This window comes from Gymnoscopelus braueri (genome assembly GCF_963280865.1).
Source record: "Gymnoscopelus braueri genome assembly, chromosome: 6".
Lineage (NCBI taxonomy): Eukaryota > Metazoa > Chordata > Actinopteri > Myctophiformes > Myctophidae > Gymnoscopelus > Gymnoscopelus braueri.
In genome coordinates, this window is record NC_137607.1 from 4,108,935 (window position 1) to 4,136,792 (window position 27,858).

Consider the following 27,858-nt stretch of genomic DNA (forward strand, 5'->3'; position numbering starts at 1 on the left):
TCTGTACTTTCACTCTTTTTTTCCCCTATACCAAACCACTTTGCCGAAAATAGCAGATCTGCAAGCGAGCTTGCAGATCTGCTATTTTTGGCTAAAGTTCTCCTCAGAATAGGGATGCTTCGTGGCTAATGTAAAAATGACACAAAGATTCGGCGGACCCCCTGTAGTAACTCTGAGGACCCCCTAGGGGTCCCGGACCCCCTGTTGAAGACCTCTGGTGTATAGGACTAGAGTGTGTGGACCCATCAGAGCTGAAGTGGACCAGAAAGAGAATCAATCCTCTTTCAAATGAACTGACAGTCTGGATACAAAAAGAACAGTCCCTTTTCTCTCTGTCCACTTGAAGGACTCAGTTCGGTTCGTTTTAAAAAAGGTGGGACAACTTAAGACACGTCAAGAGGCTACATATCGTCATTAACCCATTAAGGCCGATTCTAAAAATGTATTCCAAGTGTCTAACAGTTTTCTGAAAAACGTTATCAGTGGTTCTCGAACTTTTTCATGTCAAGGACCCCGAAAATTATATACATTTTGTTCCAGGGACCCCCAGAAGCAAAGATTTGAGTTAAAAATGTTTATAATCAAATTTGCACAAATGCACAAACGATTTTTCCCAAATAGCAGATCTACAAGCTCATAGCGCGGCACCAAGTGATGCGAAATAATGGTTAAAATCTAAAATGACACGGTTTTAATGGCTTAAAGACAGATGTGGATATGAACTGCTTAGAACGCCATTGGTGTGACACACACACACACACACATGTATGCTAGGTTTCCACACACGTCGCAGCACGCTAGATGTTTTAATCCTGACCTGCCGGTGACCTCCGCCGCCTCGCCCTCGTTGTCCTTGTCCTCGTCCGTCTTCTCTCCTTCCTGCAGGGGCTGGCTGATGATGTCGTCAGTGAACGAGCTGAAGTACGACTTGATGAACTGAGGGGAGGGCATCAGCGGCTCGCGGTTCTGGAGGGTCAACGGGGCGAAGAACAAAGTCAGCTGGTGACCACTTTCAAGAACATGACGTTTAACCCATTGAGACCTGAAGCCGATTCTACATGTCTCCTAAATCTCAACAGTATTCAGAAAATCGTATGTTTCTATATCAGTGGTGCTCAATCTTTTTCATGTCAAGGACCCCCAAAGTGATATGTATTTGGCCGCGGACCCCCATCAAAATATTTAGTTCCAGGGACCCCCAGAAGCAACGATTTGAGTTAAAAATGTTCGCTTTAAAAATATATATATTCAAAGATTTGCACACATTTTCACGATTTTTCAAAAATAGCAGATCTACAAGCTCGTAGCGCGGCACTCGGTGCCGCGCTATGAGCTTGTAGATCTGCTATTTTTGAATAGCCCAAAGTGTAAAATAATGCTTTTTTAGCTCAAATCTAAATGACACAGTTCCAGGTCTTAATGGGTTAAATGTGTCTATTTTTGTTCATTTATCCATTATGTAGCCAAAAGGCTCCAACGGTTCCATTTGGTTACACTAGCATACTCTCAGAGGACTTTACAAACCAGCGTTGAGAACAAAATTAAGAGTTCTCACACTGGACCAGACCCATAGAGAGAGAGAGAGAGTTCTGACACTCGCGTTCACTTCTTGGAGAAGAGCTCCAGTAGAACTAAGACAAGTCATTTTATGTTTGGTTGCGCTCTGAAAATACAAGCTTGCGACGTGTTGTGAGCTTCTAGATCGGCTATTTTCAGCATGCAACCAAGTGTACAATCAGCCATTACGTCAAGGCACATCAAGGCACCGGAAAAATACATTTTAGTCGACTAAATCAACTGTAGATTTCAGATGACTAAAATATGACTTTAAAATATGATTTTATTCAAAAGACTATGACTAAAACTAAATCAAAATCTGCTGTCAAAATCAACACTACCGCCCAGAATAGGGACGGCTGGGACGCTAGGGTTCAAGTGGTTAATATGGCTGAAGTTTCCAAAGTACCTTGTATTTGTCTTTAGCCTTCTCCTTCCCAAGTAGCTTGAGCACCTTGTCTGCTAGCAGCATGCTCTGCTGGTTCTGGAAGGCCTCCAGAATGCACACGGCTGTGACGTCTGTAGGGACACAACAAGACAAAGATGGGACAAATGACGTCTGCGGGGACACAACTAGGGATGGGCAATATTATCGATATCACGATATATCGCGATATTTTATTTCGCGATACTGTATCGATACTCCAGTATCGATATCGCGATTAAAAAAAAAAAAAAAAAAAAAAACTTTTTTTTTTTTTGCTTTTTCAGATACAGGCTTTATGAAAAACATTCAAAGAACCTATCACAGATCTGCAGCTACTCAATATGTAGTGTATATATAAACAATATGTAGTTGTGATTTATGTATATATCGCAATATATCGCAATATATCACAATATATCGCAATATATCGCAATATATCGCAATATCGTGATACGACCCAAGTATCGTGATGCGTATCGCAATATAATCGTATCGTGACCCAAGTATCGTGATACGTATCGTATCGTGAGATTGTTGCCAATACCCATCCCTAGACACAACAAGACAAAGATGGGACAAATGACGTCTGCGGGGACACAACAAGACAAAGATGGGACAAATGATGTCTGTGGGGACACAACAAGACAAAATATGGGACAAATGATGTCTGCGGGGACATAACAAGACAAAGATGGGACAAATGACGTCTGTGGGGACACAACAAGACAAAGATGGGACAAATGATGTCTGTGGGGACACAACAAGACAAAAGATGGGACAAATGATGTCTGCGGGGACACAACAAGACAAAGATGGGACAAATGACGTCTGTGGGGACATAACAAGACAAAAGATGGGACAAATGACGTCTGTGGGGACACAACAAGACAAAGATGGGACAAATGATGTCTGCAGGGACACAACAAGACAATGATGGGACAAATGACGTCTGCGGGGACACAGATAAGACAAAGATGGGACAAACGCAGCCGTCACCGGCTCACCTCACTCCTTATTCTGGTGCTCAGTATTGATTTTGACAGCAAATTTTGATGTAGTTTTAGTCAGTCTTTTGAATAAAATTCCATTTAGTTTTAGTCATATTTTAATCATCTGAAATGTTATAATTTTTGTCTAGTTTTAGTCGACTAAATATCATAAGATTATAGTCGACTAAATCTACAGTTGATTTAGTCGACTAAAATGTATTTTGATGGTGTCGTAATGGCTGATTTTACACTTGGTGGCATGCTGAAAATAGCCGATCTACAAGCTCACAACGCGTCGCAGCGCGACACCCACACGCAACAACCAAACATAAAATGATTTGTCTTTTAGTTCCACTGGATCTCTTCTCCACTCGTCTCTCGCTAACATTTTAGTATAATATATTTAGTCTTAGTTTTAGTCATCATAGCTTAGTTTTTATTTAGTTTTTATTTAGTTTGTCAGTGAAAAAAGGTAGTCGACCAACATCTTTCGTCATAGTTTTAGTCGACGAAATCAACACTGCTGGTTCTGATGACAAAAAGCCCAATGAGAGATCTGGACCAGTGGTTCTCAACTCGTGGAGCCCCAAATGATGGCAAAACACTCACATTTTAATGATACTATTAATATGAAAAGGGAACCACTGATCTAGACCAGGGGTCTTCCAACATTTTTCCAGGGACCCCTTCGCTGAGAGAGAGAGATAAAGCAGGGGCCCACTACATAATTTGTATCAAATTGTGTTGCACATTAAACTTTCTTTTTTTACCTTCCATATGCAACTTGATGAGACTCTTTCAAAGCTAGCTCACCAAATGTAGCTGATCGGGTCTCATCAAAGTCTTTGACCCGTCGACAGATTTGAGACTAGCTTAGAAGAATTCCACTGGCTTTTCTTTAAGTGCCTCTGGCTTTGTTCCAAGAGACGCAGCAGCTTGGATGGCTTCGTAGATTTGTTTAGATCAGCACACGGCTTGTTGCTCCGAATAATATTCTACCGTGCAAAAAGTGTCAGGTACACAACGTTTCAGCCAAACTAATAGGCTCTATGCACAGCAGCCATATTGGAAAGAAATTAGGCCTCTTCTTAATTCCTTAACAGGTGTAGCAATGATACTAATGAAGGTTCTGTTCCATTCTGGTCAAACAGAGTCAGGGTGCTGATATTGAGCATGTTGGCTCACTGGAAACACTCTGCTACACCAGTGGGTCTCAAAGTGTGGTCCAGGGACCCTCATGGGTCCTTGAGGGCGTTCCAAATGGCCCCCTTACGGGGTGTGTAACTCTGAGAGTGTACAAATGGAACCAAATGGACCCGTCATGTGTGCAGATCTTCTCTTTTTCTCGTTACTTACTTTGCACTGCACCAGCGACTACTGGATGTGCACAACTTTTGTCTTTCTACTTCATACATTTCTTTGACAGCACTATCTGTGTTGTGTTAATTAAATGTTCGGTTTGTTTACACATTATTTTTTTAAATTTATATTTAGGGGGTTGCTATCATAGTAACTCTGATGACCCCCATAGGCAAGGGTTCCCAAACTTTTCAGGCTGCGACCCCCCAAAATAATCAAATTTGAACTGTGGGGACCCCCCACCCTGACAAGCTCTTGGAATTGTAGGCATTACATTTAGTTTGACTCGGTTCCACTGCGAGGCGTTGTGAGCTTGTAGATCGGCTGTTTTCACAATGTTTGCCTCTTTCTTACGTAATATTTGACACTTTGGTATTAACTCTCTGCCTGCCAAAAACGTTTATAAACGTTTTTAAATCAAAAACTAAATTAAAAAAAAACTAAAATTATTCTTTATTTTTTTGTTTTTTCCGTTCACAAAGAACCAGGAGATAACATTTTCCAAAAAAAGTTGCTGCTCCATTCACTTCAATGTTAAAAAATAAACGGAGAAATAAATAACATTTTTCCTATGTGTTACCATGTAAACTGCTGGCAGTTTTTGAGTACTATTTTTGAAAAACCCTGGCAGTTTAAGAGTTAAAAAGGTCTTAGAAGTCTCTATACTGTATGTTGGTTTGTTAACTGTTGAGTCAGAAAACAATGTCGAACATTAAGCTAATCATCAGGGGACCCCCAAAATCATCTGGGGACCCCCCAAAATCATTTGGAGAACCACTGCCATAGGGGCCCTGGACCCCCTGTTGAAGACCCATCATTTAGACTTTATAATAAACTAGTGGAACAACAAACAAGCAGGCGGAGGGTGTGCATCACCTTCCAGACATTCCTTCTTGTTGTCCAGCCTCTCCAGAGCCTTGGCTCTCCTGAACAGAGCCTTGACGTAGCGGGGGTTCAGTCCCACGGCGTAGGAGCAGTCCTGCACCACCTCCGCCCATTTCATCTGAAATCACATTGTGTTATACACAGGTTAGCACCAATTAAACCCTTTTTAGACCAGGGAACGCATTCTGTGTCATTTTTAGATTTCTTTGGGCCATTCAAAAATAGCAGATCTACAAGCTCATAGCGCGGCACCGAGTGCCGCGCTATGAGCTTGTATTTTTCGTGAAAATGTGTGCAAATCTTTAAATATGTATTTTTTAAAGCAACATTTTTGACTCAAATCTTTGCTTCTGGGGGATTCTACAAATGTCTTCTAAATCCTAAAAAAAAAAGTTATTTTGCAATAATATCAGTGGCTCTCAAAATTTCATGTCAAGGGCCACCAAAATGATATGTATTTGGCTGCGGACCCCCATCAAAATATGTTGTTCCAGGGACCCCCCAGAAGCAAAGATTTTCGCTTAAAAAAAATATACATATTCAGATTCAAGATTTGCACACATTTTCTAGATTTTTCAAAAAAATAATAGCAGATCTACAAGCTCATCACTCGGGCTTGTAGATCACTCTGCACTCGGTGCCGCGCCATGAGCTTGTAGATCTGCTATTTTTGAATAGACAAAATAAATCAGAAAATGACACAGATGCGTTCCCGGTCTTAAGTTTAAAAACATGTCTGTGATTGTGCTGATTGTATACACACATATCCCCCTACATGGTTAATATGATCAGACTTTCATCCTTATACATATAATGTTTGATAAAAAGCACAATAGACTGAGGAATACTGTATATTTGCTCCTGCTGTACATCTGACTACATACAGTAAATACCTCAGTACTATTCTTGTACCCACTTTGGTGTAAATGTGTGATGACACAAACAATGAAGATGAGTTTGCATTCGAGTGAATGGTGTATTTCTCCATGACCTTGTATGTCTGTATTTCTAGTATTCCGTTATTTCACATCAAATAAGGGTTGTAATGAAATATCGTAACATGATAATTACCCAAACAATCCAAAAATAACACTTGAACATTTGAACAGTAAAAAGTGAAAGTGAAACTGGAGTTACATTTTAAGTAGGCCATTTGTCAGCATTGCATGGCTTTCTGCCAATCGGTTTGCAAATTGTCATCGTGTTGTTCTCCTCCATTCATCCTCAACAGCATTATTTTAAAAACAAGTTACAATGCCAAGAGTGCAACCTGGAGCACAATAGGGCCAGATCGTATCTAGCCAATCATTTTCCAAACACATTTTGCACATAAGCGAACCAAAATGTATTTTCTAAAGCCAGTCAACAATTCCACAATCTTCAAATGCCACAGAGAATCTGTAGCTATGCCTCCTGGAAGCCTCGAACGGAAGCTCAAGCTGTCATCTTAATGACAGCTTGAGCTTCCGAATGCTGCCACTATTATTTATTTTAACCCATCAAGACCGGGAACGCATCTGTGTGTCAATTTAAGATTTCTTTGGGCTATTCAAAAATAGCAGATCTACAGATCTACTCGGTGCCGCGCTATGAGCTTGTAGATCTGCTATTTTTTGTGAAAAGAATGGTGAAAATGTGTGCAAATCTTTGAATATATATATTTTTAAAGCGAACATTTGTAACTCAGATCTTTGCTTCTGGGGGTCCCTGGAACAACATATTTTGAGATGGGGGTCCGGACAAATACATATCATTTTGGGGGTCCTTGACATGAAAAAGGTTTGAGAACCACTTATATTATAGCAACGTTTTTCAAAACAACTGTTAGGATTTAGAAGACATTTGTAAATTCCCAAGAAGCAAAGATTTGACTTACATTATGTTCGCTTTAAAAATATATATTCAAAGATTTGCACAAATTGTCACGATAAAAAAGAAAATAGCATATCTGCTATTTTTGAATAGCCAAAATAATCTAAAAATGACACACAGATGCGTTCCCGGTCTTAATGGGTTAAAGACCTTTCTGTTTTCCGCTGCCTTTGTTATTTTTTACCTCTTTAGTTTTATTGCATCCTAATGTCATTTACTCATTTCATAATTGTGTTTCCTTTGCTTGATGCTCTGTGTAAAGCACATTGAATTGCCTCGTTGCTGAAAAGCTAAACAGTAAGCTATAAATGCTTTGACTCATTTCATTTACAGGACAGAGGACAGATTTACGCGATTACAAACGACGAAACGGAAATATCATCCGCCTCAACTGTAGTTTCTTTGCATTTTCAGCGCTTCCATTGCACTAGGGCTGGTAAATTAATATTCAAATTTTGAATATTCCTTGCATATGGGGAAAATATGTATATTCGAATATGAAAATGTATATTCGAATTAAAAAAATTAAGTTATTTTTTAATATTTATTGGGACAATACAAAAAACAGTGTATCAAGTTATAAAAACAAACAAAATATGTTTTTTACCTGTTTTTTTAAATATATTTTTTAATAATAATATTCGAATATATTTGAATATCTGGCAATTTTCAAGACCAATATTCGATTATCATTTCTGAGGAAAGTTACCAGCCCTACATTGCACAGACTGTATGCCAGATGCATATGGAAATCGTGTGAACAAACGGTCTGTCTCAAGAGACTAAACGCATCATTTTTCTTCATTCAAATTGTGTTCAAAACATTCCGATAATATCAAATCATGAGTCTTATGTGTGCGTGCATGTGTGTTTAACGAGCCATGAGCTGACTGCATCATTACAGCTCCGATATCAAAACATATTTCAGAGTTCTTCTCGCAACAGTTTAGGACAATAATTGTAAAACGGGGAAAGCATCTGTCATTTTAGATTTTTGCGTTGGCTATCCAAAAATAGCAGATCTACAAGCTCACAGCGCGTGACTTCGTGACACGCTGCAAACTTGTACATCTGCTATTCTTTAACATTTTTGAAAAATCTTGAAAAAGTGCTGAGAACTACCGATTTAGAAGGCATTTGTAGAATGGGCCTCAGGTTATTAATTGGCAAATAAAATGGTAAATGGTGCATTTATATAGCGCTTTTATCCAAAGCGCAGGGGTTGACACTAAGGTCTCAGAGGTACTAGGTACAAGTACAGGTCATTTTCTACTTGCCCACAGGCAGTGATGTTGCTAGGTTTTCAATGTAATGGGTCCCGGGACCCACAGGTGGTCATTCAAATGGGTCCCAGAAACATTTTATGGGTCCCCAATTACACGTCTCCCCCCCCCCCCATTCTATCGTTTTCTTTGATCTCCAATCTCCATATCTTCTATGTGTGTGTGACTGTGTACATTATATCCTAATGCAGTGGATCTCAATCTTTTCAGGCAGCGACCCCCCAAAATAATCATATTTGAACTGGGGACCCCCCACCCTGAGAAGCGCTTGGAATTAGCAGTTGAGGCATTTAATTTAGTTTAACAGATACATAGTCAAAATAGCAGATCTACAAGGTCGTTTTTTTTTTTTTTTAATCTACAAGCTCACAACACCTTGCTTGTAGATCGCCTCTTTCTTATATTATTTCACAATTTTGACCGTATTTATAGTATAGTTTGTTGATTAGTTTGGATGCAGTAATAGTCTTTTTTCTTTTCTTTCCTGAGGTATTAAAAATATCTTAAAAGTCCTTAAATTGTGACTTCACTGTCATCTGGGGACCCCCCCCCCCCAAAATCATGTGGGGAGCCCCCTGGGGGTCCTGACCCACAGGTTGAGAACCACTGTCCTAATGTACATTCTATTTTGCTACTTGTTGTAGTCACAAACTCAGAATACAGGGTACAAACTACAATATAAAGTTCATAATAATATGAAAAAGATAATGTACACTTCATAGGAGCAGAGATAGATAGGAACTAAAGAACAACAACACTTTGTGGAAGAGAATGTAAACGGAGCAGAGATATTTGTTTAAGAAAAGTAGATGTTTGCGGCAGTATTTATTGCTCTGGTGTTTTCTTCTTAAAAAGTGGGATTCCCTTCAAATGATTTATGCTTGTGTCGCACCGAAAATAACGATCTGAAAACGACGTGTCGTGTTTCGGCTCGCGGGTCGGTTTGGTGCGCGGCTCGCGGCTCACTTTGCTGCTCGCGGTTTGGTGTGCGCTCGCGGGTCGCTTTGGTGCGCGGCTCGCGGCTCACTTTTCTGCGCGGATCACGGCTCGGTTTGGTGCACGGCTCGCGGTTCGGTTTGGTGCGCGGCTTGCGGCTCGCTTTGGGCGCGGCTCGCGGCTCGGTGTGGTGCACGGCTGGGTGGCTCGGTTTGGAGCACGGCTGCGTGGCTAGCGGCTCGCTTTGGTTGTATGCGTCCCGTGGACGCTGTGATGGTTGGTTTAATGCGTCCTTTATTAACACATTCCATGCCAGAGTTTAATCTCATAATGTACTCACCAGTGCCAGCGTTTTATTGTTGTTTTTTAGTTTTTTTCATGTCGCCACAGACCTCGCTAAATAAGTTAAAAGTGCGCGTTCATTTGGTTCTAAACACACAGCGGATCCGTGAGAAACGGCCAGCGAAAACAGTTTCCAAATCCGTGCCGCCATCTTGAAGCTACACCCGATCAACGGTAAACAGTGATCAGCGAGGAGAAAAACAACAACCAGAGAAAATCGAGTTTTAAACAGGATCCCAGACAGGAAGCGGATACGATCGAAAAAAACGGAACCCGAATAATTCCGTTTCCGACCGGAAACCGGAAACGGAAATGGATCAAAAAAATTCGGAAAGTGCACCTGGGGCACTTAACATGGGAATCGGCGGTTCGCGTAGATCTACGCGACTGGCACGCTGCGGCTTTAAATAGGTTCGCGTAGATCTACGCGACTGGCATGCAATGTGTTAAAAATGTGCGTCACAGACGCAGGACGCAGGGCTAGCAGCATCTCTGCACAGGTCTTGCCCACTTGCCCGAAAAGTAAATTGTCCTTTATAAAATGATAGGTTAAATTAAATTTGAATTACCATTCAATTAAACACTTATTTTTTTACTTTCTACTTGGGAATTATGGGGCTGCACGATACAAAATTTCATACTTCAATATGTATGCCAAATATCTAAATAGCTATGAATATGACTATGGGTTGAAGGTAGGGTAAGTGATATCTTTTGGTTAAAACAAAAAAAGGGTTTTGTTATGGGTTAAAGCTCTATATTCTGATAGTACTCATTGCTATAGAGTGTTTGTTCAGTAACAGGGGTGTCTCTGTCTCTCCAGCTCTTTGATAGACAGAAAGTAAACTTCCAGAATCAGGTGACACCATTTCAGCCAATCAGGAGAGAGTACCCATTTATCAGCTTCATTTTTATAATATTCCAGTTCCAATTTTACATGCTCATTTCTTTGTGTCATCACTTCCAATTTCACTTGTTTAATCTGCATCCTGTCTGAGTTCTCTGTCCTGATTCGATAAAATTGGTATCCCGACTCGAAAAGGCATTTTCTGTTTAATAAAAAGAGCTGGAGAGACAACATGTGCACCTGCCCGTGGGGCAACCAGATAGCAAACTTCAACTGCCCTACCATTTTATTTACCTGCCCCGGGCAGGCGGGCAGGTGTTAGTGTCAATACCTGAAAGCGCTTTACATAGATTGTGCATTACATTCACCCATTCATACACACACACATCACATCACATTCATATACCGATGGCGGAGGAATTCAGCGTCTTGCTCAAGGACACTTCCACACCAACTCTGGGGGAGCCCGGGATCGAACTGGAAAACCTCACGGCTTCCATCCGCCCGCTCTACCCCTGAGCCACTGCCGCCCTAATTATATTCAGGTTATTAACCCATTAAGACCTGAAGCCGATTCTACATGTCTCCTAAATCTCAACAGTATTCTGAAAAACGTATGTTTCTATATCAGTGGTGCTCAATCTTTTTCATGTCAAGGACCCCCAAAATCATATGTATTTGGCCGCGGACCCCCATCAAAATATTTTGTTCCAGGGACCCCCAGAAGCAAAGATTTGAGTTGAAAATGTTTGCTTTAAAAATATATATATTCAGAAGATTTGCACACATTTTCACGATTTTTCAAAAATAGCAGATCTACAAGCTCGTAGCGCGGCACTCGGTGCCGCGCTATGAGCTTGTATATCTGCTATTTTTGAATAGCCCAAAGTGTAAATTAATGCTTTTTAGCTCAAATCTAAAAATAACAGTTCCAGGTCTTAATGGGTTAATTATATTCACTGTGACTGTGGTGCTGTACTTACCAGCTGCTCATAAGCAGCAGCTCTGTTCTGGTAGAAGGTGGACAGGTCAGACTTCTGCTCGGTGGGGCAGAGGGCGATGGCCTCGGTGTAGCACTGGATGGCCTGCTCATACTTGCCGGCCTTGAAATACTTGTTGCCCTTGTTCTTCGCTGCCTGGGCCCGGTCTAATGGACTCTGGAGAAGAGATGAGAAAGGTTAACAGATTAAATGGCATTGTTCCGTCCTGCAAGAGAACTCTTAATTAGGGGTGTCGGAAAAAATCGATTCGAATACGAATCGCGATTCTACTGGTGGACGATTCAGAATCGATTGTCATTTTTGAAAAATCGATTTTCAAAAAAAAAAAAAATCTTGGATTTACCTTTGTGTGTTTACATTATTATCAGTTGATAAAACCTTTAGAATTATAAAAGCTACATAAATGTACTATGTTCTCATGCCAGCAGATTGGAGTAGATCCTGAAATCCTATGTTTTGAATCGAGAATCGTTTTGAATCGAGAATCGTTTTGAATCGAGAATCGTTTGTTTTGAAAAAAATCGATAAAAAATCGGAATCGTGACCCCAAGAATCGGAATCGATTCGTGAGATAGCAGACGATTCACAGCCCTACTCTTAATACAGTGGTTCTCAAACACTTTCATGTCAAGGACCCCCACATTTACATGTATTTGGCCATGGACCTCGATCTGAAAAGATTTGCTGCCAGGGTCCCCCAGAAGAGACGATTTTGTTACATTTCTTCCCATTTCGTTCAAATGTTTTCAAAAATAGTCAAGAATAGCCCATGTATAAAATAGGGTTAAACTAGTTAAACTGATTGTGATGTATATTAACACCCTCTGGATCCCCTTTAGGAACCACTGGGGGTCCCCGGACCCCACTTTGAGAACCACCGTTTTAATAGACTGAGAAGCAAGTGGGCTAGCTAGCTACATCTCTGCTAAACTGCGGAGCACTTGGCTAGACCACAAATAGGCTTAACCAACCAACATGGCCCTGAGGATTAAAGGCCACTAAGTCAGAAAGCCCAAGTCCTTATGTCCACATAGAATACTGATACTAAACATAATTCCTTATCTGTACTGCATCGACATACAGTAACACCTTTCCCTCTGGTCCAAGGCAAACGCTTATTTCAGGGCACATGCCTGAGTCAAGATAGACATGTGACATCATTATGTCAAGTAGCACTCCTCAAAAGCTGATGAATTCAAGACATTTCTATTCTCTAGTCTCCCATTATTAGACACGGCTAGGGCTAGGATCCTTTATGATGATTTTAAAGGATTCCGGTTCCTTAACAATTCCCTCTTAACGGTCCGATTCCTTAATGGTTCCCTTTAATGATGTATTTTTACAGTTCCTAAATAGATAGATATATAGATATCTCACTGGTTCTCAAAGTTCAAAGTGAGGTACAGGAATGCTCTGAGTTACTTGAGGGGGTAAATTCCAAATGTAATGGACCCTACGGCTCTCGAACTCTGAGAGTGTACAAATGTAACCACGGTTACATTTGTATGCAAGTAAAGTAAGCCTTACCAAGCTATGTGGCCCATAGGGCAGGAGCCTATCTCCTGTTTCCTGTACACCCCCTGGACATGATGTACAAGTACACCCCCGGACATGATGCTATTATGTCACAGTGACACACCCCAACACTTGGTGCTGAGTGGTCCCATTATTATAGTCTTTGGTATGACCCCGGAGGGGGAATCGAACCCTGACCTGGCCAATCTCAGGGCGGACACTCTAACCACGAGCCCACTGAGCTGGTTACCTCTGTATGGCTCAGACAAAAAATGTCTATGCGAAAATAAATCGGTAGAAAGACGGCTGGGAGAAAAGACATCCACCATGTGACACACTGCAACTTCCAACTGGCAATATGCTTTACAGGGGTGTAACAGTTAAATCGAACTAATCGATTATAAAACTCTTTTACTGCCATGGACGCGTTTTCGGGTCAATTGGTACTTGGTCCACAGCGCCATGGACGCGTTAGACACGTTTTCCGTTATTCACTCAGAACCAGGAGATAACGCGATCCAAAGATTTGCTGCTCCATTCACTTCCCTATTAAAATATTCTGGAAATATTCTGTATCTCGGCTCCTGTGTTTTACTTTGTATTTTTGGCAAAACATGCCATTTTCAACTTGCCGCAACTATGGAACGGATGACCACGATTGGATATTTTTTACCCAAATTCTGCGAGACCCCTGTGTGTGTAATGAGGGGGGGGGGGGTCACCGTGAGGACAGCGTTCACGGAAAATATTCCATGATTTATAAAATAGGTAAAAACACTAGTTTTCGCTGGCACTGGGGTGACACTACTACAATGTTACTCTGGCAGTTAAATAGTTAATCTTTTTAAAAATAGCCTACCTACAAGCTGACAACGCGTACGTGATTTTGTAGATAGGCTATAATATTCACTCATTTAAAAAGACCTAGTAATGAAAAAGATGGAATAATCGCTAGTCGCAGCCATAATGATTTTATGCAATTGTATCAAAAACGAAGGGAGTGTTCTTGACCTTACTTTAACCTGAGCTGAGTGCAAAAAGGGAAAAAAAGAAAAGGAAGAATCTCTGGACTCTGGACTCTCACAGACAAACTGTTACAAATTAGACAGCTGCCCAGCCCAGCTTTCAGCCTGGTGACAGGGTTTAACACCTGGCTACTCTTCAAGAATGTGATCAAATGGCACCGCGGCCCACAACGTTGTGAGAAATAATCTAATAAACCCATTCAAAAGGTTGTTGGAACTAGTTAGAGTGAGACTAAACAGTACACACACTGCCCTTGAATGTGCAATCACCACCAACATCCAACACAGACAGTATAAAATATAATTAAATATCATAAATTACAGAGTCACCTCCCTGACAGAATCGCCAGAAGTGTATTTTTGTTTGTTTGTTTTTTACTTTTCGAACACTGTTTGTTTATGACGCGAGTTAAAAAAAACACCTTTGTGTTTTAATGAGAAAAACACTCCCGTGACCCAGAGAGTGAGGGATCTTACGTCAGGACTTCTGTACTCTTATCGATTATCAGTTATCATAAATTCACAAAACCATGTCTTCAAAAAGGTACAATCTAGAATTCAACACAACAATTCATGTGCATGTTAGACGTAGCAGCACCGAAATACACCTAACGATTCACTGGACAGGTCAACACAGCTGCTGCCAACGTTTCATCGACTCATGAAGTGTCTACCATAGGGGTGCAAGTTATTCAAAGTAATCCATTTCATCTATTATTTAAAAAACGAATATTGATCATTTATAAAAATGATCAGTTACTAATGGGTCCCTATTTTGTGCACGTCATTTTAGGGGAAGATTTAATGCAGTGGTTCTCAAACTTTTTCATGCCAAGGACCCCCAAAATGATATGTATTTGGGCCGCGGACTCAATCTCAAAATATTTTTGTTCCAGGGATGCCCTGAAGCAAAGATTTTGAGTTACAAATGTTTGCTTTAAAAATTGCAAAAATGTTCACGATTTTTCAAAAATAGCAGATCTACAAGCTCATAGCGCGGCCGCGCTATGAGCTTGCATAACTGCTATTTTTGAATGGCCAAAGTATAAAAAGGTTAAAGTGGTACAAAAATATTGTGATGCTATATTAACACCTTTTGCTGGGGACCCCTGGAAACCCACCCCAAGGACCCCACTTTGAGAACCAATGATTTAATGAATGTAAAAATATGAATATCTCCTTTAAATAGTCATTACTGTACGGGACTCTCTCTTTCCAGGATGCACCCTAACCTCACCTCAAAGCCACCACCATCCAGGGCCAAACACCCAGAAAAGAGTGACTCTCGTCCTTGTACAGGACATCAGGCTGCCTCACCCTGGCTACAGGAACAGGAGAGAGGCTGGCTCCTGACCTATTGGCCACACGGCTCAGGAAACCGTTGGTTCTCAAGGCTGCTGAACTTTAACCAGTGGCTGGAGGAACATGGTGACTGTGGTAACGCAGGCCTTGGCCTTCACAGCTTCACAATTAATACATTACAGACCAAATTATATTATGTCCCTTCACTGGAGAGCTGACATCCTATTCAGTAAAATCCTGTTAATGAATCCATTTGTAACTCTCCTGTGTTACCCTTAGGGCATTGGCTCTCAAAGGGACCCCCAGGGGTCCTTGAGGGAGTTCCAGGGGGTCCCCATCTAAATGATGGATAGTTAGGAACCAAATGGACCCCTACGGGTCTGTAACTCTGAGTGTCAGTGTACAAATAGAACCGTACGCTCAGAGTTAAATTACATTGATTTTACAATATAAATTGGTCCCAGAGATAGAAATGCCTTTAAATGAGGGTCCGTACCCTAATGGATGTCAAACTGGGGGTCCTAGAATTGAGAATCACTGATATAGCTGTAAAAGTCTTCTCTTATGGGGTCCCTGAGGCATATATTTTCAAATGGGGGTCTGTATAAGTGTCAATTTGGGGGTCCTTGACATGAAAGGTTTGAGAACCACTGCCTTAGGGGTCCATTTGGATACATTTCACTGTCTGATTTAGATGAACCATTCAGGATTATACTGTGTGTATGTATTCAATGTTGTGATGCTCAGGTAAACATATGACCAACAATCATGTTTGACACTCATTATTTATTTACACTCATTCATTAATTTATTGTGACGTAATCTAGTCCTCTATCCCTCAGTGTCGGGTCTGGGGACCACCAGAGTTCCAACTACGGGTCTGCAATTCTCACGTGTACAAATTTGGTCCAATTCTGGTTCCATTTGTACACTCTCAGAGTTAAACTAACACTGAGGGGTTTAAACTTTACAGTGCAGATTGGAGTCTGAGAGACAAAAGACAAGAAAATAAATCAAATGGGGGTCCATAGCCTACCTCGACTAGGTCCATACTATAGCATAATAAATGCATATCAAACTGGGGGTCCATGAAATTAAAAAAGGTTGAGAAACTAAGCTGTACTGGAAGCCCGATCTACACTGTAAAATCCTCAGTGTTCTGGGTCGTCTGGGAGATACAAATTAGGGTCCATTTGGTTCCATGTGTACGGTTTCAAGAGTTACAGACCCAACATGGTCCATTTGGACCTCAGGTAGTCCCCGAACATGACGTTGAGACCCAGTGACCTAGTCTATGCACATTCATTCATTCATTCATCATGATATAGTCCATGGTAATGTAAATAATATGTGACCAGCATATTACTCAACAACAGAACACCCAGTTCACTGATAATATGCTCTATGCGCGGCTGCCATATTGAAAAGAAATTGGGCCTCTTCTTTACTTTCTTTAGAGGTGTTACCTATGATACTAATGAAGGCTCTGTTCCACTTAGTGTAGCACAACAGCAGTGGTGGAAAGTAACTAAGTACATTTACTCAAGTACTGTACTTAAGTACAATGTTGAGGTATTTGTACTTTACTTGAGTATTTCCAATTTCTAGTACTTTTACTTCTACTCCACTACATCTCAGAGGCAAATATTGTACTTTTACTCCAGTACAATTATTTGAAAACTTTAGTTACTTGTTACTTTGTAGATATAAATTGTTACATTATAAAACATACATTAATCACTTTAGCCCTATTTTATACCTAGGCTATTTGAAAATAGCCGATCTACAAGACGCGTTGTGAGCTTGTAGATCTGCTATTTTCAAACATTTTAGTACTTTTACTTTTGGTACTTTAAGTACATTTTGATACCAATACTTTTGTACTTTACTCAAGTACATTTTGAGTACCGGACTTTTACTTGTAACAGAGTATTTCTATATTGCAGTATTGATACTTTTACTTAAGTAAAACATTTGAGTACTTTTTCCACCACTGCACAACAGTTCTCAAATGTTTTTTTATTTATTTCAAGAACCCCCATAACTTTTTACACACCCGTAAGGGTTCATTTGGACCACACTCTGAGACCCACTGGTGTAGCAGAGTGTTTCCAGTGAGCCAACATGCATAATATCAGCACCCTGACTCTGTTTGACCAGAATGGAACAAGAGCCTTCATTAGTATCATTTTGTTAACACCTGTGAAGAAAGTCAGGAAGGGGCCCAATTTCTTTACAATATGGCTGCTGTGCATGGAGCCTATATCAGGGGTCTTCAACAGGGGATCCGGGACCCCTAAGAGGTCCTCAGAGTTAATACAGGGGGTCCGTCAAATATTTGTGATTTTTTTTACATTAACCACTTGAACCCTAGCATCCCTTTTCTGAGGAGCACTTTAGCCAAAAATAGCAGATCTACAAGCTCACAACGCCTCCCGCTGCGAGGCGTTGTGAGCTTGTAGATCGGCTATTTTTGGCAAAGAGTTATAGGTGTAGAGGGAAAAAAAGAGCAGCAAAAGTTTATCTGAAACACAATTTTATACAATATAGAGGGGGTCCCTGCTTCATCTCTCTCTCAGCTAGGGGGTCCATTGGCCTGAAAACGTTGAAGACCCCTGGCCTATATATTCCACCATCCACGCCCCCCTCTACAGTAGCTTTGGCTTAGCTAACACTGATTAGCTTCCCCGCACACACACACACACACACACACACACACAGGACAGCAGAACCATTCAAAGTTAGCCCCACATTAAGCCAAAAGGCTAACAAGTGAAAACAGTTTCAACTTTGACACGTTTAGCAAAACGTCAAACATGTAATGTGTGGTCACAATTCAGCCAAACCCCGTCCAAACACGGTATTTAGAGCAACATTAAAAAAAAAAAAAGACAGTGCTTTGCTTTTGGGGGAAAAGGTCGACATCTTGAACAAGACAGCTAGCTAGCGTTAGCTACAGCGCGAGCTAATCCACCACCACTTGCTGCTGCTGCAACAGTGACAATGCTAACAGGAATCAGGATACGTGGGCACCGAGGAAGACTGGGCACCTCGGTGTTAAATTGGCTATTTCTTTCCAAATTGTTAAAAAAAAAAAAAATAGGGAAAAAAATTCAAGTAAAGTAAATTATACATGGTTAGAACATGCTTAAACATTCGACAATTAAGGTCTATTATTTCCACAATGGCTACAATTGCTTTAAAAAAAACTGTATATCCAGTCATTTGGGGGCATAAACAAGTAGTTGAAGGATACATTTAAGTATGATAAGGATGTACGGTGCATGTTCACATCATGTATACTTTACACATCACTTTTCAAATCATTATAATTGTTTTACATTTTTGGACAAAATAGCCAATTTTTACATCGAGGTGCCCAGATGTCCCTATAAGTGCCCAGTGCCCACCTATCCACCATCATCCATGCTAACGTTAGCCTCGCTAGCCGCATGCTACGGCGGTGTGACAGCTGATGGTGCCCTTGAGCTTCTTACTTTTCACGTGCGACACAACACAATCACACATGAAGAGAAAACTGCCGACCCTTCCGCAAAATGTGACCGTTATTGTAATGACAATAATGTGTATGGATGGACGTCACCCAGCGGATCCATTTCATTACATTGTGTACCCTCTCTTAAAAAGGTGCAGTTGTGATAAGAGTGATATAATAGTGATCCAGTGTGATCCAGTGACAAAAGACAATTCATATCATTAATAAGTTATAGTTCCTAACCATACGTTTAAAAGCAAATAAGTAAAACAAAACTGAAACCGTTTTGTTGACATTAAATGCATTGTCTCTGACACTGGATCACAGTCACAGTAAGTGATTATTTTTCTTAGTTGAAATAAGTGTTAAACAGCTCTATATTCTGATCATAATCATTGCAATATAGAGTGTTTGTTCAGTAACCAGGGTCTCCCTGTCTTCTTTTTTATTCATAGCAATTTCTATCCATGACTGCAGATCAGAAATACAGAGCTTTAACCTTTTTAACAAGAATGTCATTTTAACTAAATAAATAGATAATAACAATATCACTTGCACCTTTAATATAGCAAAACAAGATAAACGAAAAAAACGTGTGTTCAATTAAATCGTGCAGTCTCGTGGTGGTGGTGTGTTTATAGCTCTGGTTCTCCTAGCCATGGATCCAAGACGGTCATCTGTCATGACCGTCATGGATGAACTTCAACCTGCTGTTGGCACTCGCTCCCCTTTTAGCCCGTACATCAACATAAACGTTCAGATTTCAAATACAAAGTGCTTACCCCATGGCCACGGATGTTACAATTATGTACGTGCCCTCAAAAGTACCCTTATCTTCCGTATTGTTCAATACAAAACATTTTAATTCGATCGGTGGCAATTTTTCTCCATATACTTTCAACTACGCGACCCTATCGGTTGGGGAGGTGTATTGCACTCTGATACATTATAACTCTATGAGAAAATGGTAACCGATCGGATTAAAATGCTTTTTATTGAACAAAACGGAAGAAACGGGTACTTCTGAGGGACCGTAAATAATTGCAACATCCATGGCCATGAGGTAAGCACTTTATATTTGAAATCTGAACGTTCATGTAGATGTACGGGCCAAAACGGGAGAAAGTGCAAACACCAGGTTGAAGTTCAACCATGACGGTCGTGATGACAGTGATCCATGGCTATGGTTCTCCTTGAAGCAGTTCCACAAAAATGGACACATAACTCAACATGTCAACGTGAAAATGTCCAAAATGGAACCAAATGGATTTCCATTTTGTACCCTCACAGAGTCATGGAGGTCCTTAGTAATACAGTATAATTAAAGGAGAGTTGTCTCGTACCATGCTGTCCAGCTCTCTGGCCGCGGCTCCGTCCTGGAGGCCCTGCTGCACGGGGCTGGCGCTGCCCTCGGGAGTCTTCCTCTCCCCGGTGGCGGTGGTCCCCTTGTCCCCGGCCCCGGGCTCCTTGGCCCGGCTGCGGTTCCACAGGTACACGGCGCCGACCCCCAGCACCAGCGGCGCGCCCACCATCAGCGCCAGCTGCCACCGCGGCAGACCACTACCCGATCCCCCCCCCGCGGACTGCGGGTCCACCGTGACCGGCTTGGAAGCAGCCATGATGATCTGCCTGGATCCTGCTTCTCTCTGACTGACTTGGCTTCCACACCTTCTGGTCTGACTGCAACTGCGCCTGCTTCGTCTCAGCGTTGCCAGGTTTTTGTGAGAGAAATAAGTAAACCAGGTCTAGGAAAACAAGCCCAGAAGCTGTGGTGGAAAGTAACTAAGTACATTTACTTAAGTACTGTACTTAAGTACAATTTTGAGGTATTTGTACTTTACTTGAGTATTTCCAATTTCCAATACTTTTACTTCTACTCCACTACATCTCAGAGGCAAATATTGTACTTTTACTCCACTACAATTATTTGAAAACTTTAGTTACTAGTTACTTTTCAGATATAAACTATGATATAATGAAACATACATTAACCACTTTAGCCCTATTTTATACATAGGCTATTTGAAAATAGCAGATCTACAAGCTCACAACGCGTCGCATCGCGACGCGTTGTGAGCTTGTAGATCGGCTATTTTCAAATATTTAGTACTTTTACTTTTGGTACTTTAAGTACATTTTGATGCCAATACTTTTGTACTTTTACTCAAGTAAATTTGTAATTTTGGATTTTTACTTGTAACAGAGTATTTTTATATTGCAGTATTGGTACTTTTACTTAAGTACAGAATTTGAGTACTTTTTCCACCACTGCCCAGAAGAAGCAACTTAGGTGAGGTCACACAACACATGAGCACTTTATATCGGCTATTTTCCTAAAATCTTGCTATAAATTGTGGAATATTTGGATTTTTTTTAAAACATTCTAATAACACATTCTCCCTGGGAACAACACATTTTCATGAACATATTTGAGAACCATTGGTTTAAATAATGATTGCATTTTTGCAACTATCAATTGCAAGCAACTTTACAGAAAAACAAGCCCAAAGTCACTTATAATAAGCCGACATGGCAACGCCGCTTCTTCTTCTTCTTCTATTTCTTCTTCTTCTAGTGCTCATGTCTATGCTCCACAGTCTCTAGCTCAGTGTTGCCAGATTTTGCAAGAAAACAATCAACTAGGTCTATGAAAACAAACCCAAAAGTTTTAAAAAGAAGAGAAAATCTTGAGAATAAAAAAAGGGAATATTTTTAACAACACAAATCTTGTATGGGGCCCGGGGGTCCCTGGCACAAACTATTTTCAGATGGGGGGGGGGGGGGTCTGTGGACAAATGCATATTAATTTGGGGGTCCTTGCCATGAAAATGTTTGAGAACCACCGTTTTAAACAACAATAGGAAACAAGCCCAAATAAGCAACTACACTTTTATTTAAAAAAAGACACAAACAAGACCCCAAAAAACACAAACCACAACTACCAATATTTACAAGCAACATTACAGAAAAAAACAAGCCCAAAGTCGCTTATAATAAGCAGACATGGCAACACTGCTCTCTAGCTAGCAACACCGTGGATTCATGGGATACCGTGCGTCACGCCGCAATTGCTTTACTGGCGGACCAATTAACTTTGCAGTTTGCTGATCCGGTCTGGGTTCTAGAGCGGATACAGAAACCTGTGACAGCATGTATTTGTATGTGGAAAATACCGGATACAGTAGGCGGGCTTTAAACCAGATTACACTGGTTAATTCGGAATGGAAACCAGGCTTTCCACGGGTACTGCGGAAAGCTAGGATTTTCACAAACATTGATTGATTGAATACTTTATTAGCAGTTTGCAACTTGTACTCAATTCATAGAAGTACTCAGTTCATACTTAAAAAGCACTTTATTAAAGTAAAAATCTAATACAAAATAAACAGAATAGAAACAGCATCAAATGACGTAAGAAACGTGTCATTAGATTAAGATTAAGATTTTGTGAAAGCTTCCCATGAATTGCAGTAACATTTTAAATTAAGAATAAGATAGTATAAAATATCAAAACAAATATACATACATGAAGTGTGTGACACAGTTTCACAATGTCTTGTGCAAATAAATGGCATATTAAATAGCAGCAGATATCGATATGCTTCAAATGTATGGGAATGGAAATATATCTAGTCCTACATAAAGTGAATCAATATCAGACTGAGGTCGCCATCTAGTGGCCACATTTTAAAAAGTGCAAGATATTCAAGGTTATGGCGCTCTGTCTCTATTCATCCATAGAATATTATGAACTTGGCAGTGAAGACACAATCAGGATTCAAGAATATACAAGTAAACACTCTTTTGTTTTGGTTCCTCACACATGCACAAAACAACAGAAATAATAAGCAGCAATAATGAAATAAAGTGCATAAAAGTGAATGGTTCCTACTTCTCTAAGTTCACTTATATTTCAATCCAAAGCATTATCAAACATATACTGTATGTATCAGATTAAAGGGATAACTGATAATAAGCTTTATTTATAAAGCGCTTTTCGAAAACAGTGTTTACAAAGTGCTTTACAGTGTCAAGATAAAACATCCATAGGGATAAACAACAATAGTCAATTTTAAAAATCAAACCAAAACATAAACGAACATAACTGATGGATGATGGGGGCGGTGGGCCCCATCTGGACATCCTCACTTCATATCTGTGAATAACTCCAATGACGTTATTCTCAGTCAGCATCTGTCTGAACAATATAATATCAAACAATAATAATAATAATAATCTGTACATTGAAACTATAGAAACTATAGGATGCCAGGTAAATAAATCCCCCTGGCATCTGTCTAAACCAGTGGTTTTCAACCAGTGGTCCAGGGACCACCAGTGGTCCTTGAGGGGGGTTACAGGGGGTCCCCAGACAAATTAATAGTTAGGAACCAAATTGGACCGTGTGTGTCTGTAACTCTGAGAGTGTACAAATGGAACCAAATGGACCCTAACGGGTCCATTTGGTTCCATTTGTACACTCTCAGAGTTAAATGAACACTGATGATGATACAGTGTAGATTGGGACCCCCCAAGAAATCAAAATGGTTGAGTCCCTGGCATATCTTTTCAAATGGGGGTCCCTGGGCTAATATTTGTCAATTTGGGGGTCCTTGACGCAAAAAAGGTTGAAAACCACTGGTCTAAACAACATGCTATGTATCTAAATTACATTTAAAAATGTGCATAAGCCTGCATGGTCGTCAAGGCTAGGTCAAGTGCAACATGCTAAGGTGGAGTCTGAAGAGGTGAGTCTTCAGATTGCGGAGATAAATAGGGAGTGAGTCTGCAGTTCTAACTGCAATGGAGAGTTTGTTCCACAGTTTGGGAGCCAGAAGGGAGAAGAGTCTGGGACCTGTGGAACGTGAAAAACATGACCAATAAGCTTTATGAATGAATGAATAATCCACAACAACAAAGTATTCTTCTTCGTACATCTTCATTTATTATATTTACGACCCATCAGTTTATTTCAAACAGCAGAATGAAATGACCTGATCTGCAAGTTGTACAGCTTGTATAATGAAGGAGAAAAAAAGGAGGGGACCAAGTACAGGCCCCTGGGGGACCCCCGGTCAACCAAGTATATCAAGAATCAAAAATCAACGTTATTGACACATCACAGGTTTACAGGTGTCAATAACTTGTGTCCAAAACTGTTACTTTATAGGAAATGTAAAAAATATATATATATATAATAATTAACTGTGTTCCAATGGATCCAATGTAGTTATTTAGTCACAAGCTCTTTGTTAATACTTGGTTCATTGGTTACATATTTATAAAACCAACACTTAACCACTTTCACCTTTTACTTTTTTTAAATGTATTTCTTTTCAAAAGTAATAAAAACAGCCGATCTGTAAACGCATGGGGTTGCAGATAGAGTGTGTGTGTGTGTGTGTGTGTGTGTGTGTGTGTGTGTGTGTGTGTGTGTGTGTGTGTGTGTGTGTGTGTGTGTGTGTGTGTGTGTGTGTGTGTGTGTGTGTGTGTGTGTGTGTGTGTGTGTGTGTGTGTGTGTGTGTGTGTGTGTGTGTGTGTGTGTGAGAGAGAGATGTGTCATCAACATGTCAAACAAACAAAGAAAAGTGAAAATAGCAGATCTACAAGCTCACAACGTGTCACATTGTGAGCTTGTAGATCTGCTATTTTCAAAAATATCTTGAACAAATAAAATACAAAAATGAATATTTTTGAAACAATTAAACAAAACAAATCCTTGTATGGGGGTCCCCATGGCACAACATATTTAAAGATGGGGATCTGCAGACATATAACATATAAACCACTGATAGAACCACTGATTTATAGAACCATTAAAATCAAAGAACTTTTGGTCTGAAAGGTTCTTTTGGGACCCAAAGAATGGCTCTGCTATGACATCCCTGTGAAGAACCAGTTTATAGGTTCCAGTTGGCGCCTTAATTTGTCTGTGTTTAGCTGCTCTATAACTCCCAGATCTTACACACCTCTGCTGTATCTCCATCATAACCAATACTTATCCCTGCATAGAGAGGTTGTGTGAAGGTGGTCTTATGTGTTTGGAGGAGGGTCATTGTGCTGTCAGAAACACTGTAGAATGACACAGTACCTGCTCTGTGATCTACGTTCACCCCCACCACCCCACTACCCGCATTTGCCCCGGAGCAAAGATCTCTTGCCCAGGACTTGTCATTGTCTCCAAAGGATGATAGATCCTTCTCCTTTCTGTTGATGTCTTTATAACTGACTGCTATACTAACCCATCCACTCCATTTCACTTCAAAGTAACAACATTCAGGCAGCCTCTCTCTACTCAACACCTGAGGCCATTGGGTAAATCTGTGTGGATGTTGAGGATGACCTTGGTCTCGTCGTGCTCTAGTCACCTTCCTGTTCTCCTCTGACAGGATGAGTTCGTTGCTCACCGTGTTGCTGTCCATTGAAAGTTGACAGGAATCTGTGAGAAGGACACATGACAAAATATCACAACTAATTAAACACTTTAAACCTGGTGTCACTGTGTTGGCCATGTTATTTTTGTAACATGTAATTCTGTTATTTATTATGTTGTTAGTGTTTGATTGTTTGTTTGTTTGTTTGTTTGTGTGTGTGTGTGTGTGTGTGTGTGTGTGTGTGTGTGTGTGTGTGTGTGTGTGTGTGTGTGTGTGTGTGTGTGTGTGTGTGTGTGTGTGTGAGTGCATGTGTGTATGCCTGTGTCTGTGTGCGTGCGTGCGTGCGTGCGTGCGTGCGTGCGTGCGTGCGTGCGTGCGTGCGTGCGTGCGTGCGTGCCTGTGTCTGCGTGCGTGCGTGCGTGCGTGCGTGCGTGCGTGCGTGCGTGCGTGCGTGCGTGTGCGCGGCGCGCGCGTGTGTGTGTATGTATGTATGTATGCGGGTATCTCCCAAGGGTGCAAAACATAATCCCTCACCTTTGGCCGTTCTGTCCTGGCGGGGATATAAATTATATTTTATATTTTACACACAGTGCTGATCCTTTAGGCCCTAAAGGATCAGCACTGTGTGTAAAATATAAAATATAATTTAAAGTTTAAAGTTTAAAGTTTAGGGCCACATTGACATGTTTGGACCAAATTAGAGTATTCCCAATTCTCCACCTACACCACTAATGAAAATGTACTCACGTTTCAAAAAGTCCCATCTGTTTTCACTGTTTCCTGTTTTGACTGTAGCCACAGCAGACCCTGGAGAAACTGGAGACAGTCAAAATAGAAATAAATCAAATCAGTAAAGTCATCACAGAAACAATCGAGTAGATGAAGTGAAACATGTTTAAATTAAAACTGCCCATCAGCAGCCCAGGAGGCTGGATTCATTTCAGCCCAGACCTCCCTTCAGCCTCTGCAATTCCTTGTTCTGACTGAGTCTTGGATTACCCCAGATAACACTGCTGCCCTCTCTGGTTCCTATAACCAGTGGCGGATTTAACAATTCGGGGGCTCCAACCAAAGCTCAAGTTTGGGGGCCCCCCTCCCCACCGACTGTACAATACCTTGTATCACAAATAACATACTGAAAAAGTGTCATAATTGAGTATGAAATTGACAATGGACAGTGCAGTGTAAAAGTGCTGTTTACTTAAAGTTGAATCATGCAAACGAAATGTAATATCAGCGATAAACATAGATACAAATTAAATTATAAATTAAAGCTGGCAGAAGCGATGGCCGGACCGTCGAAGCTCTGTCTTCCACGTTGGGGGCAAATATCACCCAACCATAACAAGGAGAAGCGCTAAGTAATTATAATGAAGGACAAGGATTCTTAACAAAGTTGCGCCAATAGGAACACAGTTAAAAGATTATGGCAAAAGATAGGAACTATGAAATATCGACCAATCAGAATAGGGTGCGGGGTTAAGTAACTCCAATGACGGACAATGATCAGAAGAGGGGGCGGAGCAACGTAACACCAATGAATGCAAGTTTCATTCTATCTCACCGAATTCCCCTGCCTGCCGAACAAGTGACCCAACTAGTAGGACTCTCTATTGCTTGCACGTTGGCTATTTGTGCTACCTTTGTGTGACACACTAGTATGGCAAAGTAGGACATTAATTTACGGGAGGGGTGGGGGGGAAACATAAGAATTTACATATGGAGATATGAGGTTTATGCCAACAGCAATGATTATATTCTGACCTGGAATGGGGATGGACCTCAGGCGGTGTTTCTTATGAAGCCCAGTGGACTGACAGCCAGAGCACAGGTCATAGTCAGGACATACTGTACACTTATACCTGGTCCCGAAAAAGTTTCCCTTACAGCCGTCACAAACCACACCAGGGTGCTGCATGCCAGAATCTAGCAAACAAAACAAGAGAAATGTATCAGTATGAATTTAGTATAAAACCAGAAAAAGTGCTCCTCGGAGCAGGTCTCCACCAGGCCAGGTAGCTAAAATTGACCTCATGGTGGCGCTATGCCAGGACAATCTGAATACTTTTGAATGGGGTTCTTCAGTGGGCTACTGAGTGTGTTCAAATTTTATCACTGATGGGTCCAGCAATAATGCTTGTGGCATTATGTGCAAACGCGCCCCTCGTCAAATCCGTCGTCTTTGAACTTCCAGTCCCGAAAAGAAACCGAAAACGATTTGCAGCAACCGCAGTGAGGGCGGGTCTTCACTCAGTAGAACCAGTAGAAGCCCTAGATACATACCCTACTTTATCATTAATTAAAACAATTAATTGGATCGTATTTTACTAAACGCATATCATGGCGAGGTTAAGTAGCTCCATTGAAGGACAAGGACTCTCAACCGAATCAAGTGACGCGACTCACAAGTCTGAGTGACAAACCGTTCAAGTTATGGCAAAAAATAGGAACTACCAAATATCGCCCAATCAGAAGAGGGGGCGGAGCTCAGTACCACCAATGAAGAACAAGGACTGTGATCCAATGACACCACCCACAAGTCTGTATGGCAATCAGATCAAAAGTTACATAGAAAAAAAGAAGAAGTGGTGAAGTGGTTTCACTTTCGTTGAAAGTGATTGTAGGCAGACCAGGCCTCCCCCCCCCGC

The 27,858-nt window shown here is 40.9% G+C and overlaps 1 protein-coding gene across 2 annotated transcripts in view; it reads right to left on the reverse strand.

Annotated features, from left to right (window-relative positions):
* The window catches only part of tomm70a (translocase of outer mitochondrial membrane 70 homolog A), a 33,445-nt gene extending 12,931 nt beyond the window's left edge, over positions 1–20,514 (reverse strand). Inside the window, exons 1-5 of one of the 2 annotated variants that reach the window (XM_080431187.1) lie at positions 20,180–20,514; positions 11,481–11,654; positions 5,209–5,335; positions 1,967–2,076; positions 818–966 (exon numbers count right to left, since the gene is read on the reverse strand). In XM_080431187.1, the coding sequence (XP_080287313.1) occupies positions 818–966; positions 1,967–2,076; positions 5,209–5,335; positions 11,481–11,654; positions 20,180–20,455 (836 nt within the window). In that variant the 5' untranslated portion in view covers positions 20,456–20,514. The remainder of the gene's footprint in view (positions 1–817; positions 967–1,966; positions 2,077–5,208; positions 5,336–11,480; positions 11,655–20,179) is intronic. The other variant, XM_080431186.1, reaches the window with a different exon arrangement.
* Positions 20,515–27,858: the final 7,344 nt, after the last annotated feature.